The sequence below is a fragment of the Pangasianodon hypophthalmus genome, chromosome 15 (assembly GCF_027358585.1).
Source record: "Pangasianodon hypophthalmus isolate fPanHyp1 chromosome 15, fPanHyp1.pri, whole genome shotgun sequence".
Taxonomy (NCBI): domain Eukaryota; kingdom Metazoa; phylum Chordata; class Actinopteri; order Siluriformes; family Pangasiidae; genus Pangasianodon; species Pangasianodon hypophthalmus.
This window is the reverse complement of record NC_069724.1, coordinates 15,988,970-16,015,287: the sequence shown is the minus strand read 5'-3', so window position 1 is coordinate 16,015,287 and position 26,318 is coordinate 15,988,970. Positions and strand designations below refer to the sequence as shown.

Below are 26,318 nucleotides of genomic sequence, written 5' to 3'. Positions count from 1 at the left end.
CCAGTGTAGGACAAGCAGTACAGAAAATGGATGGATGGAAGATTATTACAAATCAAATATAAGATTGTTCAGCTTATTTTTAGTACTTCTACACATTACATTACAAGCATTACATTTTCTTACTCTATTTTTCGAAAAATTATATCAAGTCAAGTCAAGTTTTATTGTTATTTCAACTAAGACTACACACACCTACACAGTACTACATAAAGTGCATGTGTGCAAAAGTGTGCAAACAGCACAAGACAGTACAATATTTACTAAAATGGGACAACAGACACAGTGACGGACAGTGCAGCGCCAACAAGTGTGGAATAAAGTGCAGAAGATATTACAGTATAATAATAAATGCTGTAAATGTGAACATAACATACTAGTTAGCAGAAAAAAGGCAAGTGTAAACAAACTACAGTGTTTTGTTTATGGAGTTTTAGCAGCTGTTTATGAAATAAATGTGCAAAAATTGCGAAGGGAGTGCGATGGTGTTCAGTTGAGTATGTGTGTGTGTGCATGTCTGTATGTGTGTTTGGGTTGGTGTCAGTCCAGTCTCTGGGTATTGAGGAGTCTGATGGCTTGGGAAAGAAACTGTTACACAGTCTGGCCATGAGGGCCTGAATGTTTCAGTACCTTGTGCCAGACGGCAGGAGGGTGAAAAGTTTGTGCAAGGGGTGCGTGGGGCACCGCGTGGTGTAAATGTCTGTATTGGAATAAAGAGAGACCCTGATGATCTTCTCAGCTGTCCTCACTATCCTCTGCAGGGTCTTGCGATCCGAAACATTCCAATTTCCAAACCAGGCAGTGATGCGGTTGCTCAGGTTGCTCTCGATAGCACCTCTGTAGAATATGGTGAGGATGGGGGGGTGAGATATGGCCTTTTCTCAGCCTTTGCATAAAATAAAGATGCTGCTGTGCTTTCCTCACTATGGAGCTGGTGTTGAGGGACCAGATGAGGTTCTCCACCAAGTGAACACCAAGGAATTTGATACTCTTAATGATCTCCATGAAGCTATCGAGTTTCAGAGGAGAGTGGTCACTCCTCGCTGTCCTGAATTCAACAACCATCTCTTTTGTTTTGTCCAAATTCAGAGACGGGTTGCTGGCTCTGCACCAGTCCGTTAGCTGCTGCACCTCCTCTCTGTAGACTCATCATTCTTGCTGATGAGACCCACCACGGTTGTGTCATCGGTGAACTTGATAATGTGATTCGAGCTGTGCATTGCTGCTCAGTCATGAATCAGCAGAGTGAAAAGCAGTGGACTGAGTACACAGTACTCATGCTGAGGAATGATTGTGTTGAATGCTGAACTGAAGTCTATGAACAGCATTCGTACGTATTCAGTTCAATTTTATTTGTATAGCGTTTTTAACAATGGACATTGTCACAAAGCAGCTTTACAGAAATAAAAGGATTCACAAAAAATATATTGTAAATATGTGAATTTATCCCTAATGAGCAAGCCAGAGGCGATGGTGGCAAGGAAAAACTCCCTGAGATGATATGAGGAAGAACGGATTGCGGATAGTGCAATTACAAATAAATCCCTTCTATTATTGTGTACTATATGGACAAATAGTGCAATTGTGCAACCAATAAATTCATCACAGTTTTTGCAAGAAGTCCGGTTGGTTAAAATCTATCCACCGTCCACTGATGGAGTCCTGAGTACGAAGGTGTTCGTGGCAACCGCAGCCCCAAAGCCACTACAGCAATCGCAGTCCCAAGCCATTACAGTATAGCTCCCAATATGCATCCCAGTGCGTATGTATCCTTTTTGTTCAGGTGCGTGAGGGCCGGATGGAGGGTGGTGGCGCTGGCATCATCTGTTGAGCGCTTGGGATGATACGCAAACTGCAGGGGGTCCAGTGAAGGGGGCAGCAGAGTCTTGATGTCCCTCATGATGAGCCACTTGAAGCACTTCATGGCAATGGCTGTGAGTGTGAAGGGACGGTAGTTGTTGAGGCAGGACACTGAAGACTTCTTTGGCACAGGGACAAGGGTGGTGACCTTGAAACACGTTGGAGCAATGGCGCTGCTCAGAGAGATGTTGAAGATGTTCATGAGAGCATCTGCCAGCTGGTCTGCCCATCGTCTGCACACTCTGCCAGGAATGTTGTCTGGTCTAGCAGCCTTCTGTGGGTTGACACTGCGTAGAGTTTTCCTCACATTAGCCGTGGTAAGACACAGCACCTGGTCGTTGGGAGGACAGGTGGTCTTCCTTGCTGCCATGTCATTCTACACCTCAAACTAAGTGTAGAAGTTGTTCAGCACATCTGGAAGTTGTTCAGCACATCACTGTCACAGGCAGGTGATGTTGTCCTGTAGCTGGTGATGGCCTGGATGCCCTTCCACATGCACCGCGTGTCTCCTCTTTCCTGGAAGTGGCAGTAGATTCTCTGGCTGTGTGCGAACTTTGCCTCTCTAATGGCCCAGAACAGTTTGACCCTCGCTGTTCTTAGGGTTGCTGCCCAGAAGGCGGAGTCTCCTGTCCTCAGCAGCGCACGCACCTTCGCAGTCATCCACGGCTTCTGGTTGGAGCGTGTAGTGATGGTCTTGGAGACAGTGACGTCATCGATGCACTTGCAGTTGTAGCTGGTCACTGATGCCGTGTATCCCTCAAGATGGTGGAATCGCCATCAGTTGCAGCCTCCCTGAACATGTGCCAGTCAGTGTGCTCAAAACAGTCCTGAAGAGCAAAGATGACTCCTGCTGGCCAGGTTTTCACCTGCTTCAGAACCAGACTGGGGAGTCTGACAAGCGGTCTGTACTCTGAGATTAGCATAACAGAGATGTGGTCTGAGTAGCCAAGGTGAGGGAGGGGCTCCATCCAGTACGCACCAGGGATCTTTGTGTAAACAAGATCTGTCAATAGAGCAAGATTATTACTTGTTTGAAATTAGTAAAAAATGTCTAGAAATAGGTTTAATCATCATATATTTGGTTTATTGTAATCTTATAATAGGAAATATTAGAACAATTTGATAAATGTTACATATTTTCACTTTCTATGATGTCATTTTTGCTTTTTTTTTTTTTGCTTTCTTGTATATTCTATTCCCTACACACAAATGCAGACAAGAGAGTTAAAATAATCTGAAAGATAAATAATCTGAAGCTGTGTTTTCTTTTTACTCACACTATACACTGCAGTGAGTCTCTCCTCTCAGGGTTTAGATTTGCTTGTGGTCTGCTGATACAAGGACGATTTTTTAAAAATATCGCTTTCACATCTCAGTTAGTCTTCTCATTTTTGCTTGGAGCATGCTGCTATGCAAATACTTACCCAAAACCTAGCAGAAAAAATGTAGTGCGGATAAGTATTATCCAACCAAATCAACTCTTCTTGTTTTCCTTAGAACCATCATCTCAGCACAGTGACATTCTTATAATAAAATACTATTATATTACACTTAGATTTAGACCAGTTAGATAAAACTTATATCCAAATAGTGTTACACTGTCAAACTAAAGCTGCATAATAATTTTACCATCATTTATTAAATATTATCTTTTATTAACATTATATGGAACGTTTCATAATTTATTAAATATGATATACAGTAGTATATTAAACACACATATATTATTCTATGTCTAATATCTTTATTTGAATGATAAATAATTGAAATATTTAAATAGAAAAAAATCAGGTATTTTTATAGCCATTTTTAAATGTGCTACTATTTTGTTGGTGCCACTATTTTGCCCCAAATTCTTAGCACACTTCTGCAACACATATCTATATCACACATCTCAAATATCTTCAAGCAGCAGAGTGTGATTAGGTGTGATGTATGAATTCTATTCTACAGTAGAGGTTTTTTTTTTTTTTTGCATTTAACACAAATGAAGACATAAGGAAAGGTACAACTGCTACAAAGTGACCCTGGCACCTGTCCCACGTGTACACTGTGTGTTTGAGCTGTCTCTGTGTTCTAGGATATTATTTGAAGTCCCATTGAAGGTTTTCCACCAGACCCCAATCTCCGCTAAGCCTAGAGAGCCTTCTGTTCCCTGCTTTCTGTTCTCTCTCTTTCTCTCTCTCTCTCTCCCTCTCTCTCTCCTCTCAGTGACCCTTGTAAATCTTCCTGATTACATGAGGTGTATGTGTGTATGTATGTGTGTGTGTGTGTACAAGTCTGTTCATGCCGGAATCTAAAAACATGTCAGTGCCTCCATTCATCTTCACAGCTGAGTTTAAACTCACTGTGCTTTAAGCCGGGATGTCTTTGTATGGGAGCGTTTCCAAATGTCACCATGCCAGTGTGTGTGTGTGTGTGTGTGTGTGTGTGTGTGTGTGTGTGTGTGTGTGTGTGTGTGAGAGAGAGAGCAGGATTCAGTAAACTGTTATAACTGAATAATAAACAGTCACACAGTCAAGAGATGTGGCTGAACACAAGTCAGCTGCTCTGAGAGAGTAGTTGCAGTGTACATGTGTTCTGTGTGTATAAGGGAATTTTTGTGTTTTTGTGTGTGTGTGTGTGTGTGTGTGCATTTACATGTGTGTGAAACAGAGAGCAGAGAGAGAGTTATGGCATGGTAATTGATGGTAAATCTGTGCTCTCCACTACAGCGTTCATCAGAAATAGTCATGGACCACTCAATAATATTTCTGGATAATGTGTAATATTAATCGTGTGTGTGTGGGAGTGTGTGTGGGTGTATGTGTGTGTGTGTGTCCTGTTCTCTTTTCACCCTCTCAGAAGAAGTTTTGTTTTATTTATTTATGTATTAATTTATTTCTTTACTTCCTTATTTACCTACTTATTTATTTATTAAGAGATTTATGGAATGAGTGCTTGTCCAGCTGTTTCAAGGAATCACTCTCCTGCACCTAATTGGTCCTGGATTGGAATTATTACTTCCTGGTACCTGTGCTAAGAGGAAGTCATGCTTCATTTCAGTTTCAATTGTAACTGTGCTAGAATTGTTGAGCATTGCTAATTAAGAAAAATAAATGCACTGTTACTAACTGTGACTGTGACTCGTAAATCCTGTTTATACTGTACATATCCATGTAGAATAATAATAATGTTTTGGGACTTAATGCCAGCCAAAAGCTAATGGGATTTTTTTTTTTTTTACTGTCCAGTTATTTAATGATCATTGCTGCCATGTGTTGTGTTGTTTATTGTGTGTATGTTGTGTAGCATTCTGCGTTTTTTGTTGTTTGAAGTTTTGGCTGTGCTTCTAAATTTGTTTGTCTTCCTGGTGTTTTGTCTAAATGTTGTTTTTGTGGTATTTTGTTTTTGCAGGGTGATATTCAGCAGCTGATGATTATAGCAGACCATCGTGCTGCGTATGACTACTGTGAACATTATAGCCCAGACTGTGAGGTTCCTGCCCAGGAGCAGCCACAAAACCAGGACCCCAACACAGATGAATATGTGAGAGTTTTCTCAAATCAGTCTCAAGACACTGATGAATATGTGAATTTTCTCTATTCGTTCTTTAACTACAAGTTCATATGGGTGCTCTTTCCAAATAGACTCCAAATAGCAATAAACATGCATTTGGTTTCATCAGACATACCACAATCTGTGATGACTATGATTGCCATACATTCTCTAAACATCCCTAACAGTCTGTAGGACAAATATTTAAGTTTGCTTTGGACATTCTCTAACCACAGATTTGTACTTGATTTCTCAATATACTCTATTAAACACTTATACGAAAGTGTTCTGTCCGTAGTCCCTAAACACGAGTTTTCTCTACACTGTCTCTAAACATGGGCAGCTTTGTGAGGATCCTATCAATACACTCCATGAAGAGACAAATATGCCAGTTTTCTCTAAACATGGTCCAATACAGATGCGTATCTGTGTTAAAGTTTTTAAACACGAGGATTTACTCTAAACACTCCAAGCAACTTTTTCTACCCAGTCTTAAAACACTGGTGGATTTTCTTTATTCAGTGTGTAAACACAGACAGATGGAAGTTTTCTCCCCATACAGATTCTAAACACAGTGTCCCCATACAGTATTGTCACTTTACCTCATGTATGAAAGTATGTATATGTCTCTATCTCTATCTCTTCCTCTTTGCCTTTTGGGTGGTAAGAGAGATTGACATTTTATGTCAGATTTTTTTAAACAAACACATTCAAAAATATTTTGATATATTACAAAATAAAAACTTTATACCCATTCCTGAAATTAGTGCATTTACAGATGTATTAAAAAATAATACATTTCACTTAATCTGTATTCATAACTACAGATGAGGGACAAAGGGAAAAAAGATTGGCTCTATTTTGCTGTCAGGGACATTTTTCTGGCATGGTTTGGGAATTCTTGTCTCCTTACAGCTTAGAGAAACTGCAAATCAATATAAAGCTATTCTGACGGATCACCATTATCCAATGACCAAACATGTCTATCTTGATGGGAGTGGTCTTTTCCAGAATGACACCACCGCATTCACAGGGCACCAAATGGTTTAATAAGTATGAAAATTATGTAAATCATATGCTGTGGCCTTCCCAATCAGCAGATCTCAACCCAATTGATCACCTGCACTGCAAAAAAATAAAAATAAAAAAACTAAAAAATTTAGCAAGTGAATATATCTTGAATATAGTCAAATGTATCTAGTATTTTCAATACTATACAATAAACCAAATATAAGATTATTAAACCTATTTCTAGACATGTTTGCAAATTTCAAGCTTGAAATAGACTTTCTTATTTCTAGAAATAAGCAAAATGGTCAGTAGTACAGGTCTTTTCATCTCTCCAGTACAGTTCCAGAGACTTGTAGACGCTATACCAAGGCACACTGAATCTGTTCTGGTGGCTCATGGTAGCCCAATACACTTTATGTTGTTTTGTCCTCTAATTTGTCACCCCTCTGTAGTAGTGAATGTTATAAAAAAGAGTTAAAGACAGAATAAAACATTTTATATTGCTGTATCCACTCTGCTGGCATCCAATAATGAACACAGAGAACCATGTTGCTCAGTACATGGAAATTACTCACTTTAGTTTCAGTGCCTTTACACTAGTCCACTCTTGCCTTAAAAGTGCTTTCATGGGTTGGTCAGTAATGATATTTATGTGATGAAGTGTTAGAGACAAAAATATTGTCAAAATGTAAATCATAATGATGGGAAAAGCTAAGCCTGTGTGCTCCGTGCTATATGACCGCCTACTACCAGTAAGACCGTTACCTTAAATAATCACTTTTAGTTATAAGAACTGATTGACAGGTGTTTGTGGTTGCCCAGATGTGCCCTGTTAGATTGATTGTTTAAACAGTTAATAGCTCTGAAGACTACATTTGTTGTTAAAAAGGATAAACCATTAAGAAGACGAGAGAGCTGTCTAAGGGATAAAATCAAGAAATTTCGAAGTGGAGAAAAGAGGGACAAGCGATCAGAACCATTGCACAAGCATTGGGCATAGCCAGTACAACAATTTGGAATGTCCTGAAAAAGAAAGTAACCACTGGTGTACTAACAACCAGACATCTAACAGGTCAGCCCAAGAAAACAAAAGCAGTTGATGACAGAAACATTGTGAGAGCTGTGATGAAAAACCCCAAAACAATGTTCAGTGACATCACCAACAACCTCCACAGGGCAGGGTAAAGGTATCACAATCACCTTTTGAAGAAGACTTACAAAAGAAGAATGAAACAGTTTGGTTAGGTCAGTGGTTCGCCGGCTTGATGCAGTTATTGCAAGCAAGGGATATGCAACCAACTATTAAGTATTATTTACTTTAATTTACTGTCATTTATCTGTTCTTGTACTTTTGCCCACCTTTGCCCACTTTGATCTGTCATCTTATATTCTTTTGTTCAACCCAACCCAAATGTCAAACCCAGATGTCTTCCATGTATAGCAAAAACAAAAGAATTGGCCATGCCATTCCAATACTTTCAGAGGGGACTGTATATACCATAACCGTGATCATTTTACACTATATACCATAATATACATTTTTGGCCATACCACCCACTACTATTCACCAACATGTTTCAAGTAATTTAGTTTCACTTTATCTTTTTATCTATATATTTTTTTAATCTTAAATCAATGAGACATATCAGCATTGGAGAATTCAACTAACTTTGAATGAACTTCTGGAATGAGAGTAGATTAAACATGGGAGATTGAGATCTGTGTGTGTGTGTGTGTGTGTATGTGCATGTAAGGCTGCATGCATGTGTGTCTTGATTAAACCAGAGAGGAATAGAACAGACTTGTCATGTGAGAATGTATTAGAAAGAAAATATGTCTTGATTAATTCGTTCTGGTTTCTCCCCTTGTGCCTGAGGCTAGAATTTATTTTTCCATGGAAAAAAAAATGATCTCATGCTATGACAGAGAGAGATAAGGAGAGAGAGAAAGAGATAGAGAGAGAATATGTTGGATTCAGATCTTGTCCTGCACAAATATACATTATGTGAAATAATAATAATAATAATAATAATAATAATAATAAAATTATAAAATAAAATTTACAAAATACAGATAATCTTCTTACACTTCTTACAAAAATGCAAATCCTGTTCTTAATTTGCTTCACAAGAAGGAGTGTATAACACTTGTTTTGGATCAATAATCAACTATTATTAAATGGATTATTGCAATCATAAATAGCAGCATGTCATACGCAAGTCAGCTTAGAAAGAAATAGGTTGTGTGTCCAGGCATGATGATTTGTTGAGGGGACAAAGGTCAGGAGCCTACCACCTACATACAGCAATTTAACCATATTCTTCTTATTGTATAACTTTACCATAGTTTCACTGTATCTGAAGAATTGTATAGCAATATTAAAACGCAAAAAATAAAAGTATATTATGGCCATATTACACTCAGTCTAATATCAGGTGGGCTAGACAAAAAACCAGATTAGTAGACCGATAAGACAGATGAACAGACTGTAATTCATTACCAAAAATATTAATAATATATCAATATCTACACAGAATAGTGGAGGGATATCAATATAAAAAATTGTTTACAAATAAAATAAATTATATATACATGTATATATGTATATATTGCTTACAAATAAATAATGTAAAAGTTGTGACTGCGTAAGTATTCACCCAGTTGCCGTGAAACCCGTGAAGTAGTTCTTTTGTAAAGATACATGATTAGAGCGTCAAATGTTTAGCTTGCTATTGAAGAATGACACATATTTACACATAAACAGACTAGCTCTTTTTGTAATCTTTCCATTAAATTACGGTTCATAAGAGCACCCATGAGTTAAAACTGGAAGGTTATTGGAAAGAATAAAAAAATCACATCTAAAAAACATCTAATTAGTAATCAGGATATAAAGGTTAATGCAGACACTTTGTTATTGTAGAACACAGAAGACGACACCTACTACTATGAGTACCCGTACTATGATGACTTGGATGCAGAGAAGAACGAGGAGTCATCAGTCACCCCTGGCAGGGACACAGACTCAGGACCGAGCGACACAACCAACACAGGGGTAAGCATTTAAGACAACTTTTATTAAATTGTTTTTATTAACTTTTAATTAGTTAATTTCACAAAACATACACAGGAACTGAATAAATTATGACAGTAAATCATTGTAATCAACAGCATTAATAAATGATAATATGTAACATTTAAGTAATGTGGAGGTTAAAAGTGTAGGATCAAATATGTTACCAGCAAGGGCTTTTTATTTACTTTCATTAAGAGCTTCTGATCATCACAGTGCAGAAAATGTGTCCTTAATAACACCTAGGTGTTGGTATGGCGTGAGAAAATGTCCTTTGAGTGTGCATTGTTACACTCTCTTTCTTTTGACAGACACAAACCGTGACCACAGTAGGTGGTGGAGCAGGACATACTGGTGGCTCCACTAGCAGTTCTTCTAGCAGTTCTTCCAGCAGTTCTTCAAGTGATACCTCTACCACAGGAACTGGCAGCGAGTCATACAATGAGTACGATGATCCCGGGTATGATACAGGATACTATGACGAGTCGACTTCCTCACCTGATGGTTCTGTAACAATCACAAGCACAGGCACAGGTACGGGGGATGACCTGGACCTGAGCAGTAGAGTGGATCTTGGACTGGGCGGAGATGTGGAGAAACACATCATCACCTCAGTAGGAGGAGGAGGAGGACACATCCACACTTCCAGCACTGGTGGCTCTGGTTCTAGCACTGGATCTGGTTCAAGCATTAGAATTGGCTCAGGTTCTAGCACCAGTTCAGCATCCAGCTCTGGTTCTGGATCCAGCACAGGATCTGGCTCTGTTTCCACCTCTATTACAGGATCTGACTCTGATTCCACATCCAGTACGGGATCTAGCACCAGTTCTAGCTCCAGCTCAAGCTCAGTAAGTCTGTGTAATGTAGAATGAATATCAGGATCTGCTTTGGTGTGTAGCACAGTGACTCAGATAAACTCAAATAAAGTTGTCATTGGTCACATAACTAATTATTGGTCCAGTAAAACTACAACTACATTAGCTAACCAGTTTATCATCCAGAATCTAGTTAGTTTGCATCTGTAAATTCCTTAAGATATTCCTTAGATAAAAAATATAAAAACCTAGAGCAGCTTTATGTTCTTTGTTTGACTGTTTGTATGTCTATGTTTGTAGGTGGATAATTATGATAACTATGGCTACGGGGTGAGCTATGGAGAGGAGTACACTGACAGTTTCGGTGAGGGTGAGGACACTATTGGAGGAGGAGGCAGCAGCAGTACTACATCTGTCGGGGGCGGATCTGTTTCTGTTGGGGGTGGATCAGTCTCAGTTGGGGGCGGCTCTGTTTCGGTTGGGGGTGGATCAGCCTCAGTTGGGGGCGGCTCTGTTTCAGTTGGAGGTGGTTCAGCTGGAGTTGGTGGTGGATCTTCTAGTGCCGGGGCTGGTGCGGGGGCGGGAACAGCCCGGGTAGGAGTTGTCGATGAGGCAGATTATACAGACGTATTTAAGGAGGAGTCCATCTCGGATCTCACTGACTCTGACCTGGACAAGGTTTACAGTGATTACAAAGACTACTACGGTGAAGTTGACGACAAAGTCTTGCCTGCCGAGACTGACAATTACCAGGTAGCGCTCAGTACACATCATAACCATTAAGAACTACAATCGAGCACATTATAGAATGCTGAGTGTAAACCTTACAAAACAATGGCCATGTTTACATGCAAAGATGTTCATACATTTGTATGAATTCATTAGAGTTGCAGATTTAAGATTTGAGTTAAACGCAATCCAAACTAAATTTATGTGTGTGAGAGGAATGGCATTTAGTGACAGTGTTACCTTAACAACAAGCAGCTTGTGAATACTGTCAGTGTAATTAAGACGCGCAGAATGTATACAAATGTTCAAATTTTGAAACCAATAAAATATAAAGGTTTACATTTAGCAGATTATTAGACAGATTACCCACATCCTTCAGTCAGTTGGTTTACTCTATTCTGATTTAGGTATGCACCTGATGACTGCTGATTTTGATTGAACCATCAGTCGGATTATTAACAAATTATTTAACTGCATGAAAACTTAGCTACTGAGATCCACAAACACAGACTGTAGGTAGAACTCAGCATGCTGTGCTATAAACGTTACAATTCTGCATATAACCTCCAGTTTATTTGGTCAATAAAATGCTGCTTACTGTTTTAACTGCAATTCATAAATAAAACAACTTCTACAGTTAAACAACCAGAACAATATTGGTTTAAAAAAAAAAAACACCATAGACTCCAAACACAACGACAAATTAGTGCTCATAACTCAGCACTGTAAACTTTACAACACAGCTCAAAACAGTACATGCAAACTTTACAGCATAACAGGTAGATACCAAGTATTATGCTAAGATATAGCTCGGAAAACATAGTGTCAACTTAAAGATACCAGCTTGGAAGAGTATGTAGTGTACAAAATTACATGTTGGGGCTGCTTTCTCTGTGTGTGTCTGTGTATATGTGAGTGTATGCATGTATACTGGGTTTGTGTGTGTGTGTATGTGTTAAACTTGTGTTTTTGTGTCTGCAGGTAGAAGGATCCAGAGGAGAGAAGGGGCAGAAAGGAGAGCCAGCCATCATTGAACCAGTAAGTGTGTGTGAACGTATGCCGTTTGATACACTCCTCCATGCATATTGTTAACAGCGCTCAAGGATGTGTATCCGAGGAGGATAAACATCTTTACAACTGTATATTTTCAACCATAAACACAATTCAGAGACAAGAGAAAAAGAAGAAACTTAATCCAGCTGAAAATGCCCTATATTCATGTCTGAAGCATGTTCAACTGCACTTCACTACTACACTTACTGGTACTAATTGTAATGTTGGTTTTCAGTAGCTCTCAGTAAATGTTCTCAGTAACTGTTTTGACTGTAGGCATTGAACCTGTTCTGGCAGGTTTACTAAGACAATTTGTGTCAGTTCTTCTTTTAATTTGTTACCTGTTTGTAGGTAACAAGATTGGCCGAAGTAGGCTACTGTTACTGATAGGGGAAAGAAATGAAAATGTGCAAATTTTGGGGAGGTCATGGGGTTTTATTATGACAGCTCGGTCATATTCCATTTGACACAGGATATAACTCAGCTTTATTGCTGTAAAATTGTCTTCCCCATTTTTGTTCTTCCATTTTTTTCTGACAGAACATGATGCTGTTGCCATTGACTCTAAAACTTTATATCTTTATATCTTTTCTTTGTTACTGTTACTGATAACTTTGTTATCTGTGAGAATCAGATTTATCAGAAAATAATTGGTACAGATTCCTCTGGTTCTATCATATCATGGGCTAACTGTCCATTTACTGTACAGTTGTTCAGGTTAGTATAGTTAATTGCACTGTATGGATATTCTTAGCTCTGTAAGTTAACCAGCAGTTAAATGTATGGACAGATATTTTAATTACTTAGGCTAACATGGGTTAGTTGTACAGATGTTTTTAACTGATGTAGGTTAGCATGGGTTAACTGAACTATGCAGATATGCTTAGCACTATAGGTTAGCATGTGTAACCTCATTTTGTTAAGTTCAGAATCAGAAAAGTTACAGATGTTGTTTCTCTCTTTGGACACGTGGAGAATGAAAAATGCATGCAAAATTAACATAGAAATAAGTTTTCGTTTGAGTTTGATTCACAACATGTGGAGTTCAATCAAGGAAATGTGCTTATGGTTAGTTCAGTCCTGCTGGTTTGCTGGAAGATAAAACAGTCCAGACTGCAGACTGTAATTAATTACAAGCAGTGGAAATCTCTCCTTTCCTCCTTCGGACTCTTAACGGCCTCCCCTTCCCCTTGGTCTCTGTCTCTCTCTCAACCCAGCCCCACCACCTCTGTCTCATTTGTTTATTTTGCTGTCTCTGGTAGACTCCCCCATGTGACTAGTGATGCTCAACAGCTGTCTCTTTTCAAACAAATGTCACTGTGTGTGTTTATCCCATACACACATTCTGGCTGTTATTAAATGTTCTCTTCTATGCATAGCAGCGCTGAAATCAGAGGAATGCTTTTCATCCACACAGACACACCCGTCTATAACAAACACACACACACACACACACACATGCTCACACTCAGACATACACTCACATTCCCTCATTCTCAGAGAATGTCCATCCTCACCAAAGCCATTTCCTATTTTGCCCAGTGGCATGTCCCCATCTTTCGGATCACAGACCACTCTCAGGCCTGTTCGTTGTTCCACGGAGCACTGGAACCAGATCCAGATGGCCAAATCACCATGCACCAGTCTCCATCTGGTTTTCCCCTGTATTGCATTTGAGGTTCTATACTGGCTCAATAGGCCAAACTCCAGAACAGTGCAATTAAAGTAGATGGAGCCCTGAGTGCTAAATTGAGACAAATGAGCAGAGGTGGTGGGGCTACTGAGTGTCGCAACAGAACTGTGTTCTCCCCATCTTCAGCAGAATGGGAGATTGACTCCCTACGATGCCATAGCAATTCATGGCCGGGGCCTAGGGAGCAAAATTGACTGTGCTCTCTGGCTGGGAGGGATGGCATGCAGATGTGTTTGGCTGGCTTCATGTGTCTCAGAGGAAACACATGTTAGCATTCACACTCCCCAGTAGTTGTATGATAGGGGAGAAGTGGCTGGGAATTGGCAGGTGACCAAATTGGAGAGAAAATGGGGTGGTGGGGTGCAGAGATAGCAAAATAATATAATTATCACAACTAGGGCTATTCATGACACCCAGCCTCAATACATTCTCAGTATGTTATTAGACTGCTATTAGATGTTAATTTGATTCTTTGCTTCCTTTTCTATGTTATATATTTGTATATTATTGAATTTCTCTAAACCTTATTTTTTAAATTGCCTCTTGCATTTATGTGACATATTTCACCCATGAAATCCAATGATTTGTTTATGGAAAGGAGACAAGTGTTGTCTATAAAAAGGGTGGTCTAAACTGGGTTGGAAAACTCAAAAAAAAAAAACTTCAGAGGTATAAACTGCAAGCATGTAATTTAAAATTCTGAATGTACACCTTTGTAGTACAGTAGGAATATGGAGAACCTTAATATTGAAGAATTAAACTGTATAACAGTGGCAGATTCTGAATATGCCTCAGTTTGTGGATATCCACTTTGTTCCAGCAAAGTAGAGAACATAGCGGCATACCAACAATATTACAAAGTGCTGATGTCTGGTGTTTCGTTCATGCTGGTGGTAGACCACACTGACCATCAGAGCCTTGAGGTTTCAGGGTTATGTATGCAAGGCTCTGGTGCTTGTCCCATAACTTCTACTAGCTGTCTTCAGATATGATTCATACTATTTAGCAATCATGCAGTGTCTTATCTTACTAGTTGTCTTTCACAATCACCTGAATGTAGAGTTGCAAAGAGGCTATTGTTGATCTCTCTCTCTCTCTCTCTCTCTCTCTCTCTTCCCCTCAGGGAATGTTGGTGGAGGGCCCCCCTGGTCCTGAGGGCCCAACTGTAAGTCTGTCTGAATGTTTTAAATTGTGTGTGCATGTGTGTTTGTGTCTGTGAGCTCACAAGTTTGTGTGTAGTTTGTGTAAATCAGCATACTTGCTAAACTAAATCACAATTCCTCTTCCATTATACACACATGCTTTGAGAATTTACGAAGGTAGAGTTCTGTCTGTCTTTGTACATTCTCAAAGGACACACACACACACACACACACACACACACACACACACACACACTGTACTGTCGCGGTTATCAGTGGGAGATGAGAATGACATGCACAAATCAGTCTCTCTTTCTCTGTCTCTCTCTCTCTCTCTCACACACACACACACATACACACATGCAAAATAGTGTTTATGGGTTGAATCGTGAGTTGACTGCAAAGAGAGAAAGAAAGGGAAATCCAGCTTAATCTTGACGTGACTGGACCCATGCGTGTGTTTGCATGTGTATGTGCGTGTGAGTGTGTGCATATGTGTGTGTGTATGTGTGTGTGTTTGTGTACTTATGACATTTCTCCAATGTCTCTGTAGGGTCTGCCTGGTCCTCCAGGAACATCGGGAGCACCAGGCTCCCCCGGAGAGCCTGGAGAGAGGGTGTGTAACTGCAGCAGTATTTTCTATATATGGATAATAATATCTATTATTACCAACTTTTCGTGAAGTGTGTTACAAGTTTCTGTAATAGTAGTAATAGCCATTAACTGACTTAGGGACCCTAGTTTTATTTCCTTTTGTAAACTCTTGAAAATTTAGTGGTGTCTCACTAAATAATTTACAATCTTTTTCTGAATCTAGGGTCCTCCTGGTCGCCCTGGACTTCCTGGAGCTGATGGACTGCCAGGACCCCCAGGGACCGTCCTGATGCTGCCTGTACGTAAAATACAATCACAGCCTTATAGATTGATAGGTTTAGACAGGTTTCTCCCAGAAAGTGCGTGTTTATTACTGTGTGTGTGTGTGTGTGTGTGTGTGTGCCAGCTTGACTCTGAGGAATGCCAGCTGGATTAAGGCCTGGCTTGTCAGCATCTTGTACTAAAGAATGCAGGAGGGGCTCCTGAGTGATGCAACAGAAAAGCGTTTGCTCTATTGTCCGGAAATAGAAAGTCACAAAGACATAAGCCAATCGTTGGTGTCTGTGAGCTCATGCACTTGGAATGGGCAGATGGCGCTTTCCTCTGAGTGTGTTATGCTGCCTCCTGACGTCGCATGAGCAGCAGGTCGAAAAGCTGCAGTCAGCTGGCTTCGTCTTCAGCCTCCCTGGTTGGTAGCTGTGTGTGATAGGCTGCCTAATGGGTGGGAATTGGCCATGACTAAATTAGGGAGAAAATCAGTTTTTGATAATCAGATAAACTGAGATAATTGGTTTATCACATAGTCAGTGCCCAGATCCAGATGTAACATCAGACTAGGAATGTGCTGAATTTCCTATCATAATAACTATTAGAACAATTAGAATTTTATTTCTAATTTGGTTTGTCACGCAACCACAGTGACACAAATAGCCAAAACTTTCACACTTAACAGCCGACAGAGTGAGTGAATTCCTCAAACCAGTCTGTGGCAGAGACAAAAAGACATAATATTGCATTCAAACGTCCATATACAATATTCCAAAGCAATTTCACACAGCCAGAGATGCACCAGGATTCATTACCAGTCTTCCTCTTGTTTGTCATGTGGATTTTAGAGGCGCTCTGTTTTCGCACATGCCTAATCTGATGTCTGATTTACACCTGACAGAGCCACACTGGGGTGAAGTCATAGTATCACTGATTGCCACGCAGTGCGCATGAAAACAGTCAACAGAAAGCACAAGCACGTCTTAAAACAGTTGAAATGCTACACACTATGACACCATTGTCATCATATTTGCACCAGTTTTGCAACAACTAATGTTTTAAGGCGAACATGTGTTTACATTTGAACTAAAAGCAATCTTGGCATTTATCACCTTCATTCTGCTTTTGCGGTAATCACACTAGTGCTATCCCTATGATATTTGTTTACTCAGAAACACTTACTGGCTTGTGGCTAAGCTTTTTAAACAGTCTCGAAGAGCAAACATGACTAACATATCTAGCAAGATATAATATGCTGCCTGTCAGGCTGCATTACATTAACTAACTAAATGCACTGTGCTCAGCCTGGGTTCAGACAGCTGTATGAATATATGTATTCCTTCCTGCCGATTCAGCTGAGTTGAGCTCTACAAGTGTTTTTACAAAGAATATAATGATGAGGATGACGATGATGATGATGATGATGATTGTTATTATTATTATTATTATTATTATGTTTTACAGCATTGTAATCCACTGCAAATCCTCAAACTTGTTAAATAATCTTATTTAATCAGCCAGATCAACCCAGTGGTGTCAGGTGTCCTGTTACTTGTTACCTGTCCCCTGATCCTTGGCTCTCATAGCTACAGCAGTGACAATCTCACTACAACATTTATAATCTCACTCGAGTCAGGATTCCAGCTCTGGGATTTCTGGGATTTAAGTTCAGGAATGTTTAGCAGTGTTAGCAATTCAGAGTATTGGAGCATTGGAACTTTGGAAGTTGTTAATTCTCTGGCAGTGTACAGTGTTGTTAAATTTTACTTGGCTATTGTAAGCAGTGATATAACATTCTCTTCCCATTCTGCAACAAATGCCTCTTTAGTTTAAATCTCGCCTGTTCTCTCTGTTCTGATTTTTCTCCTCTCTTTACTTTAATCTCTTCTCTAGTAAGTCAGTATCTTTTCATTGTCTCCACAAGGTAATGCAGCAAGACAGAAAATAAAAAAACACTTAATAAGCATAAAAACTTGAAATGTGATATACTTGTATGTAAATCATGAGATGAGATATATCAGGCCTGTCAGACTCCACTACTGGGGGGTCTTAGCATTGGCATTCTGCTCTTAGCATTAGCACTCTTAGCATTAGCATCCTACCTGATTAAGTACCACTAATCCACTGCTAATTCGTGAGGCAATCAGGGGTTCAGTTTAATGTAAGAAAAGGGAAAATACAAATCTCTCTAAGTTGGTGGCCCTGAAGTCTAATACAGCATGTACTGCAGCCCATAAGAGTAGTGACTCTGTTCAGCCACCAGGTGGCAGCACTGACACACAGATGGACACCCTTCATGCAGTTCAGCTTGTAGTTAACAATTTATGGCATATTTATAATAGATAATATCACCAATAAATAATTAATACTCCTCTTTCTTTCTCCTTTCTCTGTCTATCTCTCTCTCTCTCTCTCTCTCTCTCTCTTTCTCTGTCTAGTTCCGGATGAGCACAGGGGGAGATGGTGGCCATAAAGGACCTGCGGTTTCTGCCCAAGAGGCTCAGATGCAGGCCATCATGCAGCAGGCCAGGGTATGCACACACACTTTCAATCAGATTCATAATCAGCTAAATCCAAACAAGGCTTGATGCTAGAGCATTTGTACTTCACTAAAGAGTAATCCATATGTGCATAGCTGCTTGCCAGAACTTCACAGAAATTCAGTGTCTGTCACAGCAGCTTTCATGCTCTGGCACACCAGATTTATTTCAGTTTATACACATACTCGCACACACTAAGCATTGTCTTGTCTGTATTCCATATAGCTGGCAATGAGAGGTCCAACTGGTCCAATGGGCTTGACTGGTCGTCCTGGACCTCTGGTATGCTTGATCCCTATCTCCCTTTCTCTAACTCTCTCCCTCTCTCTCTGTTTTTTATTGCTCAGTCACAATGCTATTGCATTGCTTCATATTTTATTTCATTTGGATTTTTTAGGGTGCTCCTGGTATGGTTGGAATTAAAGGTGAATCTGGAGATCAGGGACCTCAGGTCTGAGCAACTACATTACCCATAATTACCCACCATCTCCCATGTCTGGTGTACTTTGGAATTCTAAAACTAGAATGTGTGTGTGTGTATGTGTGTGTATACAGGGTCCTCGTGGTCCGATGGGTTCCATTGGCCCTCCTGGAAAGCCTGGTAGAAGAGTAAGTGTGTTTACTTTTAAAAATCATTTCTGCAGTATATTGATGTATATTGTTATGTTAATATAGAAGTATATTCTGGATAGGTATAAATATTATGCAGATTCATAATTATTATCCAGTTATATCTGTCACTGGTTGAACTAACACAATACATTATGTCACTAATATTACTCACTAATATCCCTCACATAATCACTATTTTTCCTCACAAAAACACTAATATCTCTCACAAAAACACTAATGTCCCTCACACAATTACTAATATCCCTTATATCCCTCACAAAAACACTAATCTCCCCCACACAATCAGTAATATCCGTCAGAAGATCACTAATATCTCTCACACAGTCACTCATATCCCTCACAAAAACACTAATCTCCCCCACACATTCACTAATATCATTCACACAAGTATTAATATCTCTCATATCCCCCACGCAAACACTAATATTCCTCACATAATCGCTAATGTGCCTCACACAGTCCCTAAAATCCCTTACCCAATCACTATTATACCTCATGTACCTCACACCATCACTAGTATCCCCCACATAATCACAAATATCCTTCAGACAAAAAATAATATCTTCCATATAATCGCTAGCATCCCTGAAACAATCACTAATATCCCTCACATGAACATTAATATCCTTCACACAAAAACTAGTATTCCTCACACAAATACTAACGTCCCCCACAAAACCATAATATCCCTCACACAAGCACAACTATCCCTCATGTACCTCACACAATCAATAATATACCTCACACAGTCGCTAATATCTCTCACACAGTCGCTAATATCCCTCCCACAATCATTAATATCCCGCACATAATCTCTAATATCCCCCACACAATAACAGATACTCCCAAACAATCACTAATATCCCAGACAAAACCATTATATCCCTCATATCCCTCACAAAAACACTAATATCCCCCACAGAACCATAACATCCTTCACACAAGCACAGCTATCCCTCATATACCTCACACAATCACTAATATCTCTCATAACCCCCACACAATCACTTTACATCCCTCACACAATCACTAATATCCCTCATAACGCCCACACAATCACTTACATCCCTCACACAATCACTAATATCCCTCATAACGCCCACATAATCACTTACATCCCTCACACAATCACTAATATCCCTCATAACGCCCACACAATCACTAATATCCCTCACACAATCACTAATATCCCTCACACAATCACTAATATCACTCACACCATCACTAATATCCCTCATAACGCCCACACAATCACTAATATCCCTCACACAATCACTAATATCCCTCACACAATCACTAATATCCCTCACACAATCACTAATATCCCTCATAACGCCCACACAATCACTAATATCCCTCACACAATCACTAATATCCCTCATAACGCCCACACAATCACTTACATCCCTCACACAATCACTAATATCCCTCACACAATCACTAATATCCCTCACACAATCACTAACATCCCTCACACCATCACTAATATCCCTCATAACGCCCACACAATCACTAATATCCCTCACACAATCACTAATATCCCTCACACCATCACTAATATCCCTCATAACGCCCACACAATCACTTACATCCCTCACACAATCACTTACATCCCTCACACAATCACTAATATCCCTCGTAACGCCCACACAATCACTAATATCCCTCACACAATCACTAACATCCCTCACACAATCATTAATATCCCTCACACAATCATTAATATCCCTCACACAATCACTAATATCCCTCACACAATCACTAATATCCCTCACACCATCACTAATATCCCTCATAACGCCCACACAATCACTTACATCCCTCACACAATCACTAATATCCCTCACACCATCACTAATATCCCTCATAACGCCCACACAATCACTTACATCCCTCACACAATCACTTACATCCCTCACACAATCACTAATATCCCTCGTAACGCCCACACAATCACTAATATCCCTCACACAATCACTAACATCCCTCACACAATCATTAATATCCCTCACACAGTCATTAATATCCCTCACACAATCACTAATATCCCTCACACAATCACTAATATCCCTCATATCCCTCACAGAAACACTAATATCCCCCATAAAACCGTAATATCCCTCACACAAACACTAATATTCCTCACCCAATCACTAATATCACTCACACAGTTGCAAATATCCTTGATACAAAAACTAATATCTCTTACATCTTAACTAATATCACTCACACAGTCGCTGATATCCCTGTGTGTGTTTACAGGGTCGTCCTGGAGCAGATGGAGCCAGAGGCATGCCCGGACAAACTGGACCAAAGGTAGACACATATACAGTATATATTATATACATTACACTCTCACACACACACACACACACACACATGCACAATAAACAGATACGCATTATATATTATATACATTATCCTCAAAAGTACACAATCTCTGTCTCCCTCTCTTGCACTCTCAGAGCATAACACACACTAAATATATGTACAGCTTGCAAACACACAGGACATACGTGAATCCACAGGTTTAAACTTAATGGAAATACACATTATACACAGATGCATTCACACATGTTAAGCATGTCTCACACACACACACACACACACGTAAGCCTAGATTCCAAAATTCATTATACATATCTAGTTTTTGTTCTGCAACTTTTAAATTTAACAAGAAGTCTGCTTGTGCAGTAATCCAGAGAAATAGCGTTATTAAAATGCTGCATTCATGGTGCCTTGTAAATGGTACGTTGGAAGTTGTAATTTCCTACCTTGACACGTTAGCTGTGCGTATGGAAAAACAGCCATGGACGCCTCCACAAAAGCAAAAGTGTCTCTTCTTAGCTTTGTCAGAGCAAAGCTCATAAAAAGCAACAAGCTAGTCAGCAGACAATAGCGAGTAGCAGTAGCAACAAGCTAGCCGGCTAACTTTAGTGATAACTCTAATGTTGATGACTAGTTTTTCAAAATAATACTACTTCAAACTAATTTAAAAGTAGAGAAGGGGGATTTTACACTGTTCACGGAGTGCACAGCCATGTAGATTTGACATCACTCCATGAACAGGGAAGGAACTGGTATTTTAGAAGACTACCCTAAGATGACAAGTTGAAATTGCAAGTTGAGGGGGCGTTTTCGGTGGCTTTTACCAGCTGTAGGCGAGGAATTACAAGTTGCAACTTCACCCCAACTGCAGAATAGGTCAGGAGATATAGGTGACTCTGTCAGGATTCATTTCAATAATGTTACAGGCTTCTAGCTACAACCCTACTGATCCATATGTGTGTGTGTGTGTGTGTTATGCAGGGAGACAGAGGTTTCGATGGCCTGGCTGGATTACCTGGAGAAAAGGGACATAGGGTAAGTGGCAAATAATTGTTTATTATTATTATTATTATTATTATTATTATTATTATTATTATTTACTAATTTTTCATTATAACATTTTTTTACAACTCCTCCTAACACTCAAAAGGTTCCATCGCACATGACGTTTATGTATAAGTGTTTGTTTTTATTTTAGGGTGAGTCAGGACCTCAAGGACCCCCTGGACCCCCAGGAGAGGATGGAGAAAGAGTGAGAAATTTATTCTTTACATTCATTTTTTTATTTTCTCCTTCTCTGCCATCATCTCCTTCTTTTCTTCCTCTACTCATTTATCTCTCACTGCTGCAACTTTCTTACCATGATGTCATTTCCTATGTGCCAGGGAGACGACGGTGAGGTTGGACCTCGGGGTCTGCCTGGCGAACCAGTGAGTTCCAATCCAAACATACACACACGCACACACAGACACACACATACACACACACACACACACACACACAAACTGTTTATGGGAGACAGACAAAGAGAAAGGGAAAGAGAGGGAAATATTACTCTGTACTGTACCCCATTTATTATGATGATGATGAGAACAAACTCCAAGCTCAGGGAAATACAGGACTTAAACTTGCAGAATCAGAAACCCCCTCAACTCTACAGAAAGCAAGAGTGGAAGAAAGCTCTTCTCTTTTGAGCTTTAAGTCTGTTTATTATAGAATAGAGAGAAATCCTTGAAGTAGGTGGACAAATTGCTCAGCTCTTGGAGCTAGTGCAGACGACTATGCAGTAACTGACATGAACCCTGTCTCCATTGGCACTGTCATACAGCAAAGCCCTTTATCACACCACTGCCAAATAAATGTGTACCACAAACAATCCAGTCAACCCAAACCTACACCAAGAAAGCTCACTAAACTGTACACAGCACATGTGCCCCAGACAGCACAAAACATGTAACTGTCTTTTTTAAAACACTTAATATGACAAAAGTAAGACCACTGTTAGCCTTACCGACAGTGATATCAGCTGCATTTTTCAATAAATAACTTTAAAAAAAAACAAGAGAAAAAAAGAATAATAAAAACTAATTTGATCTGACACTGAATGCAAATGTCTCACAGCAAAACAAAGACAACAGCATCTAACAAAGATCCAGCAGAAGCCCTGCAAGCAGAATGGATGAAAGTTTTCCATATTCTGAAAATATTTTTAACAGACTTGAAGCAATTATCTGAAGCCTTGACACACTGAAACTAAAGTAAGTTTAAAGCACATGCTAAAAATTGAACTAGTGGATGGTGTCTTTTCTGTCAGTGACACAAAAGAGAGACAGATCATTCTGTCATTGAAAATTCTTTAAGGTAAACGGCAGACAGAAACTGTTATTGCTGTTTTGAACCACAATCCTAAATCTTTGGTAATATTATACTACAAACAGTCATGCCAATAAACCTGTGCTTGCATTGAAGCACATCACGAAAGGGAGAATTAATTTAATTTCTTGTAGCTTAATTAAATAAATTAGTTAATTATGTTCTACCAAAGTGTTCATACGAGTCTGATGAGCCAGATTTCATATGGTATGTTAACTGATTTTGTATAGTGCATTGTACAAAGCAGCTGAACAGAAATCTGGTTGCACATTTAACCCACTGAGATGTAGTATTAAGAGGAAACACTCAAAAGGGAACTCGTGTTCTTTTGGGTGACACCAGATTATAATGCAATTATAAATCATTACAGTGTACCGATGCAGAAGAGTAAATTCAATCAGTGCTAAGTATGTTGAAACGATATTCATGAGCATATTGTGAAGAAAAGTTCTGGGATGAGCACAAGGCAGTCTTAATGATGACAGCACTAATATGAATACAGATCAGTTATGTGTATAGAGAGATGAATTACACATCCATAAAACATCATTCATAATTCTATACAACGGCCAGCAGGGGCTGCTCCAGTCACGCTGTATGGGGTGGAATGATTCTCTCTCTCTCTCTCTCTCTCTCTCTCTCTCTGTCTCATACACACTCACACACACACAAACACAAACACATACTCACACACACATTCGCATTTGTAATTCTGTATTTCCATTGACTTGTGTGTTGTTGTAGGTGAGTAATGCCATAAGTAATGCCATGTCCTACCACTACCCTTAACCTCAGTAACATTAAATACATCTTTTGGATATTACTTTATTGCTATTTAAAAAAACAAAAATGTTATGTTGGATATTCATCATGAAAACAGAACCAGTGAAACTTGTTGGAAAGGAGAGGAAATCCACAGTGTTTAATAATATCCTTTTAGCAGTATTATGTAATTCTTTTACTTCTAGCATTTCTCATTTTTATTAGTTGAAAACCCCACTATGAGCACACACAGGTCAGATTAGTGTACACTATTAGCATGAGAGTAATTATCAAAATGTTCTTTGAAAACATCATTGAATTAGATTTATATGACAAATAAAGATGAGTCTTCTCCCAGCCATCATCATCATCTTCATTATCACCAACATCATCTCTCATCCTCTTTCTTTATTTCAGGGCCCTCGTGGTTTGTTAGGACCCAAAGGACCTCAGGGACCTGCTGGAGCTCCAGTAAGTCTCACATTCCAATGTTTTTGCAATAGCATAGCATAATATTCTGTTATGTTCTAAATTTCTGAATCTAACTCTATTTATAGACAGCATACAGTATTATAAATTCAACTACCACATCCTTGACCAGGATAAAGTGGTTACTGAAGACGAATGAATGAATAATTATAATTCAATACGCTCTGATTATAGGTTCTTATAATGTGAACAATCTGTTTGTCCACAGGGCGTGCCAGGAATGGATGGCCATCCCGGTCCAAAAGGAAACATTGTGAGTGTGTCTTTCTCTCACACACACACACACACACACACTAGCAAGAAGGCCATGCTATTTATTTAGAAATCTACAGTATTCACTTTCCATTATGAATTATGGCTGCCTAATTTTGTCACGGATGACTTTATATCAGACATATAAACATTGAGAGAGAGAGAGAGAGAGAGAGAGAGAGGTGAAATTGATATATAAAGACAATTTAGAGGCTTCATATCTCCATCAGGTAAGACAACACACTTTCTGTCCCTCAATAAAATGAGTTGTGTGTTGTGAAAGGTTGAGCTTTTGTGTTTGTGATCGTTTCTTGAATTGGAAATTGACTCTTTTTTTCCTCTCAGGGGCCTCAAGGTGAGCCTGGTCCTCCAGGACAGCAAGGCAACCCTGGTGCTCAGGTAAGCATGGGGCCAAGCTTGCTCTCCTACTGCATGATCAACTGATGACTAATGGTTTTATAGAGATCAGTCAGTCTCTCACAACCAAACTAGATTAACGAGCAACCAAAGTCTGAGTTCTTCACTTACAATTGCTGATTTTTCCAGAATAATAATCAACAGCAGAAACCCTGCAGCATGCTATTATAACTTCATATCTGGATGTCTCTCTTTGTTGGCATTCCCAGTAAAACTCTAAATAGCCTTTTCTATAATCAGAATTCGACAGCCAGGATTCTCTCAAACACACCAAGAGCTGTGCAGACATTATATCTATACCTCAGCATTACACCAGCTTCATGTCTCTGAGCAATATGTATTTTTATTTACATAAAGTTAACTTATTTCAGAGTAAACATAAATTTGCCAAAAATCTACCACTGCATTAGCTTATTGTCGTTGATGGGATGGGATCGGACATTCCTCTGCCATTATGTCATATGTCGTGTATCTGCAGGATCCAGATAACAGGATAACAGCGTGCATTTTAACAGCATGCATTTACACTTGTCGTCAAATGTGTCTCCTGTTAGTCAGATTGAAATCCAGTTGCTGTATCGTGTGTAATGTGTAACTGAGCTCATTGATGTCAAATGTGGCTTGGAGAGACAGATGCACTGCCACTTGTATAACGTATATACATGTGTATAATGTGTCTAAAACTGCATGTCAGAGGTTTGAGCGATCAGGTTTAAATGTGTTGAAATGCTTCAGAGGTGCATTTACATTTGC

The 26,318-nt window shown here is 39.4% G+C and overlaps 1 protein-coding gene across 2 annotated transcripts in view; it reads left to right on the top strand.

Moving 5' to 3' along the window:
- The window catches only part of col5a1 (procollagen, type V, alpha 1), a 90,514-nt gene that overhangs the window by 36,832 nt on the left and 27,364 nt on the right, over window positions 1-26,318 (top strand). For both annotated transcript variants that reach the window (XM_026929045.3, XM_026929044.3), the window contains exons 5-23: window positions 5,254-5,385; window positions 9,329-9,460; window positions 9,790-10,326; window positions 10,594-11,046; window positions 12,004-12,060; window positions 14,892-14,933; window positions 15,464-15,526; window positions 15,728-15,802; window positions 18,210-18,302; window positions 18,537-18,593; window positions 18,709-18,762; window positions 18,867-18,920; window positions 21,207-21,260; window positions 22,254-22,307; window positions 22,471-22,524; window positions 22,658-22,702; window positions 24,825-24,878; window positions 25,105-25,149; window positions 25,494-25,547. In XM_026929045.3, coding sequence (XP_026784846.2) covers window positions 5,254-5,385; window positions 9,329-9,460; window positions 9,790-10,326; window positions 10,594-11,046; window positions 12,004-12,060; window positions 14,892-14,933; window positions 15,464-15,526; window positions 15,728-15,802; window positions 18,210-18,302; window positions 18,537-18,593; window positions 18,709-18,762; window positions 18,867-18,920; window positions 21,207-21,260; window positions 22,254-22,307; window positions 22,471-22,524; window positions 22,658-22,702; window positions 24,825-24,878; window positions 25,105-25,149; window positions 25,494-25,547 — 2,109 coding nt within the window. The remainder of the gene's footprint in view (window positions 1-5,253; window positions 5,386-9,328; window positions 9,461-9,789; window positions 10,327-10,593; window positions 11,047-12,003; window positions 12,061-14,891; window positions 14,934-15,463; window positions 15,527-15,727; window positions 15,803-18,209; window positions 18,303-18,536; window positions 18,594-18,708; window positions 18,763-18,866; window positions 18,921-21,206; window positions 21,261-22,253; window positions 22,308-22,470; window positions 22,525-22,657; window positions 22,703-24,824; window positions 24,879-25,104; window positions 25,150-25,493; window positions 25,548-26,318) is intronic.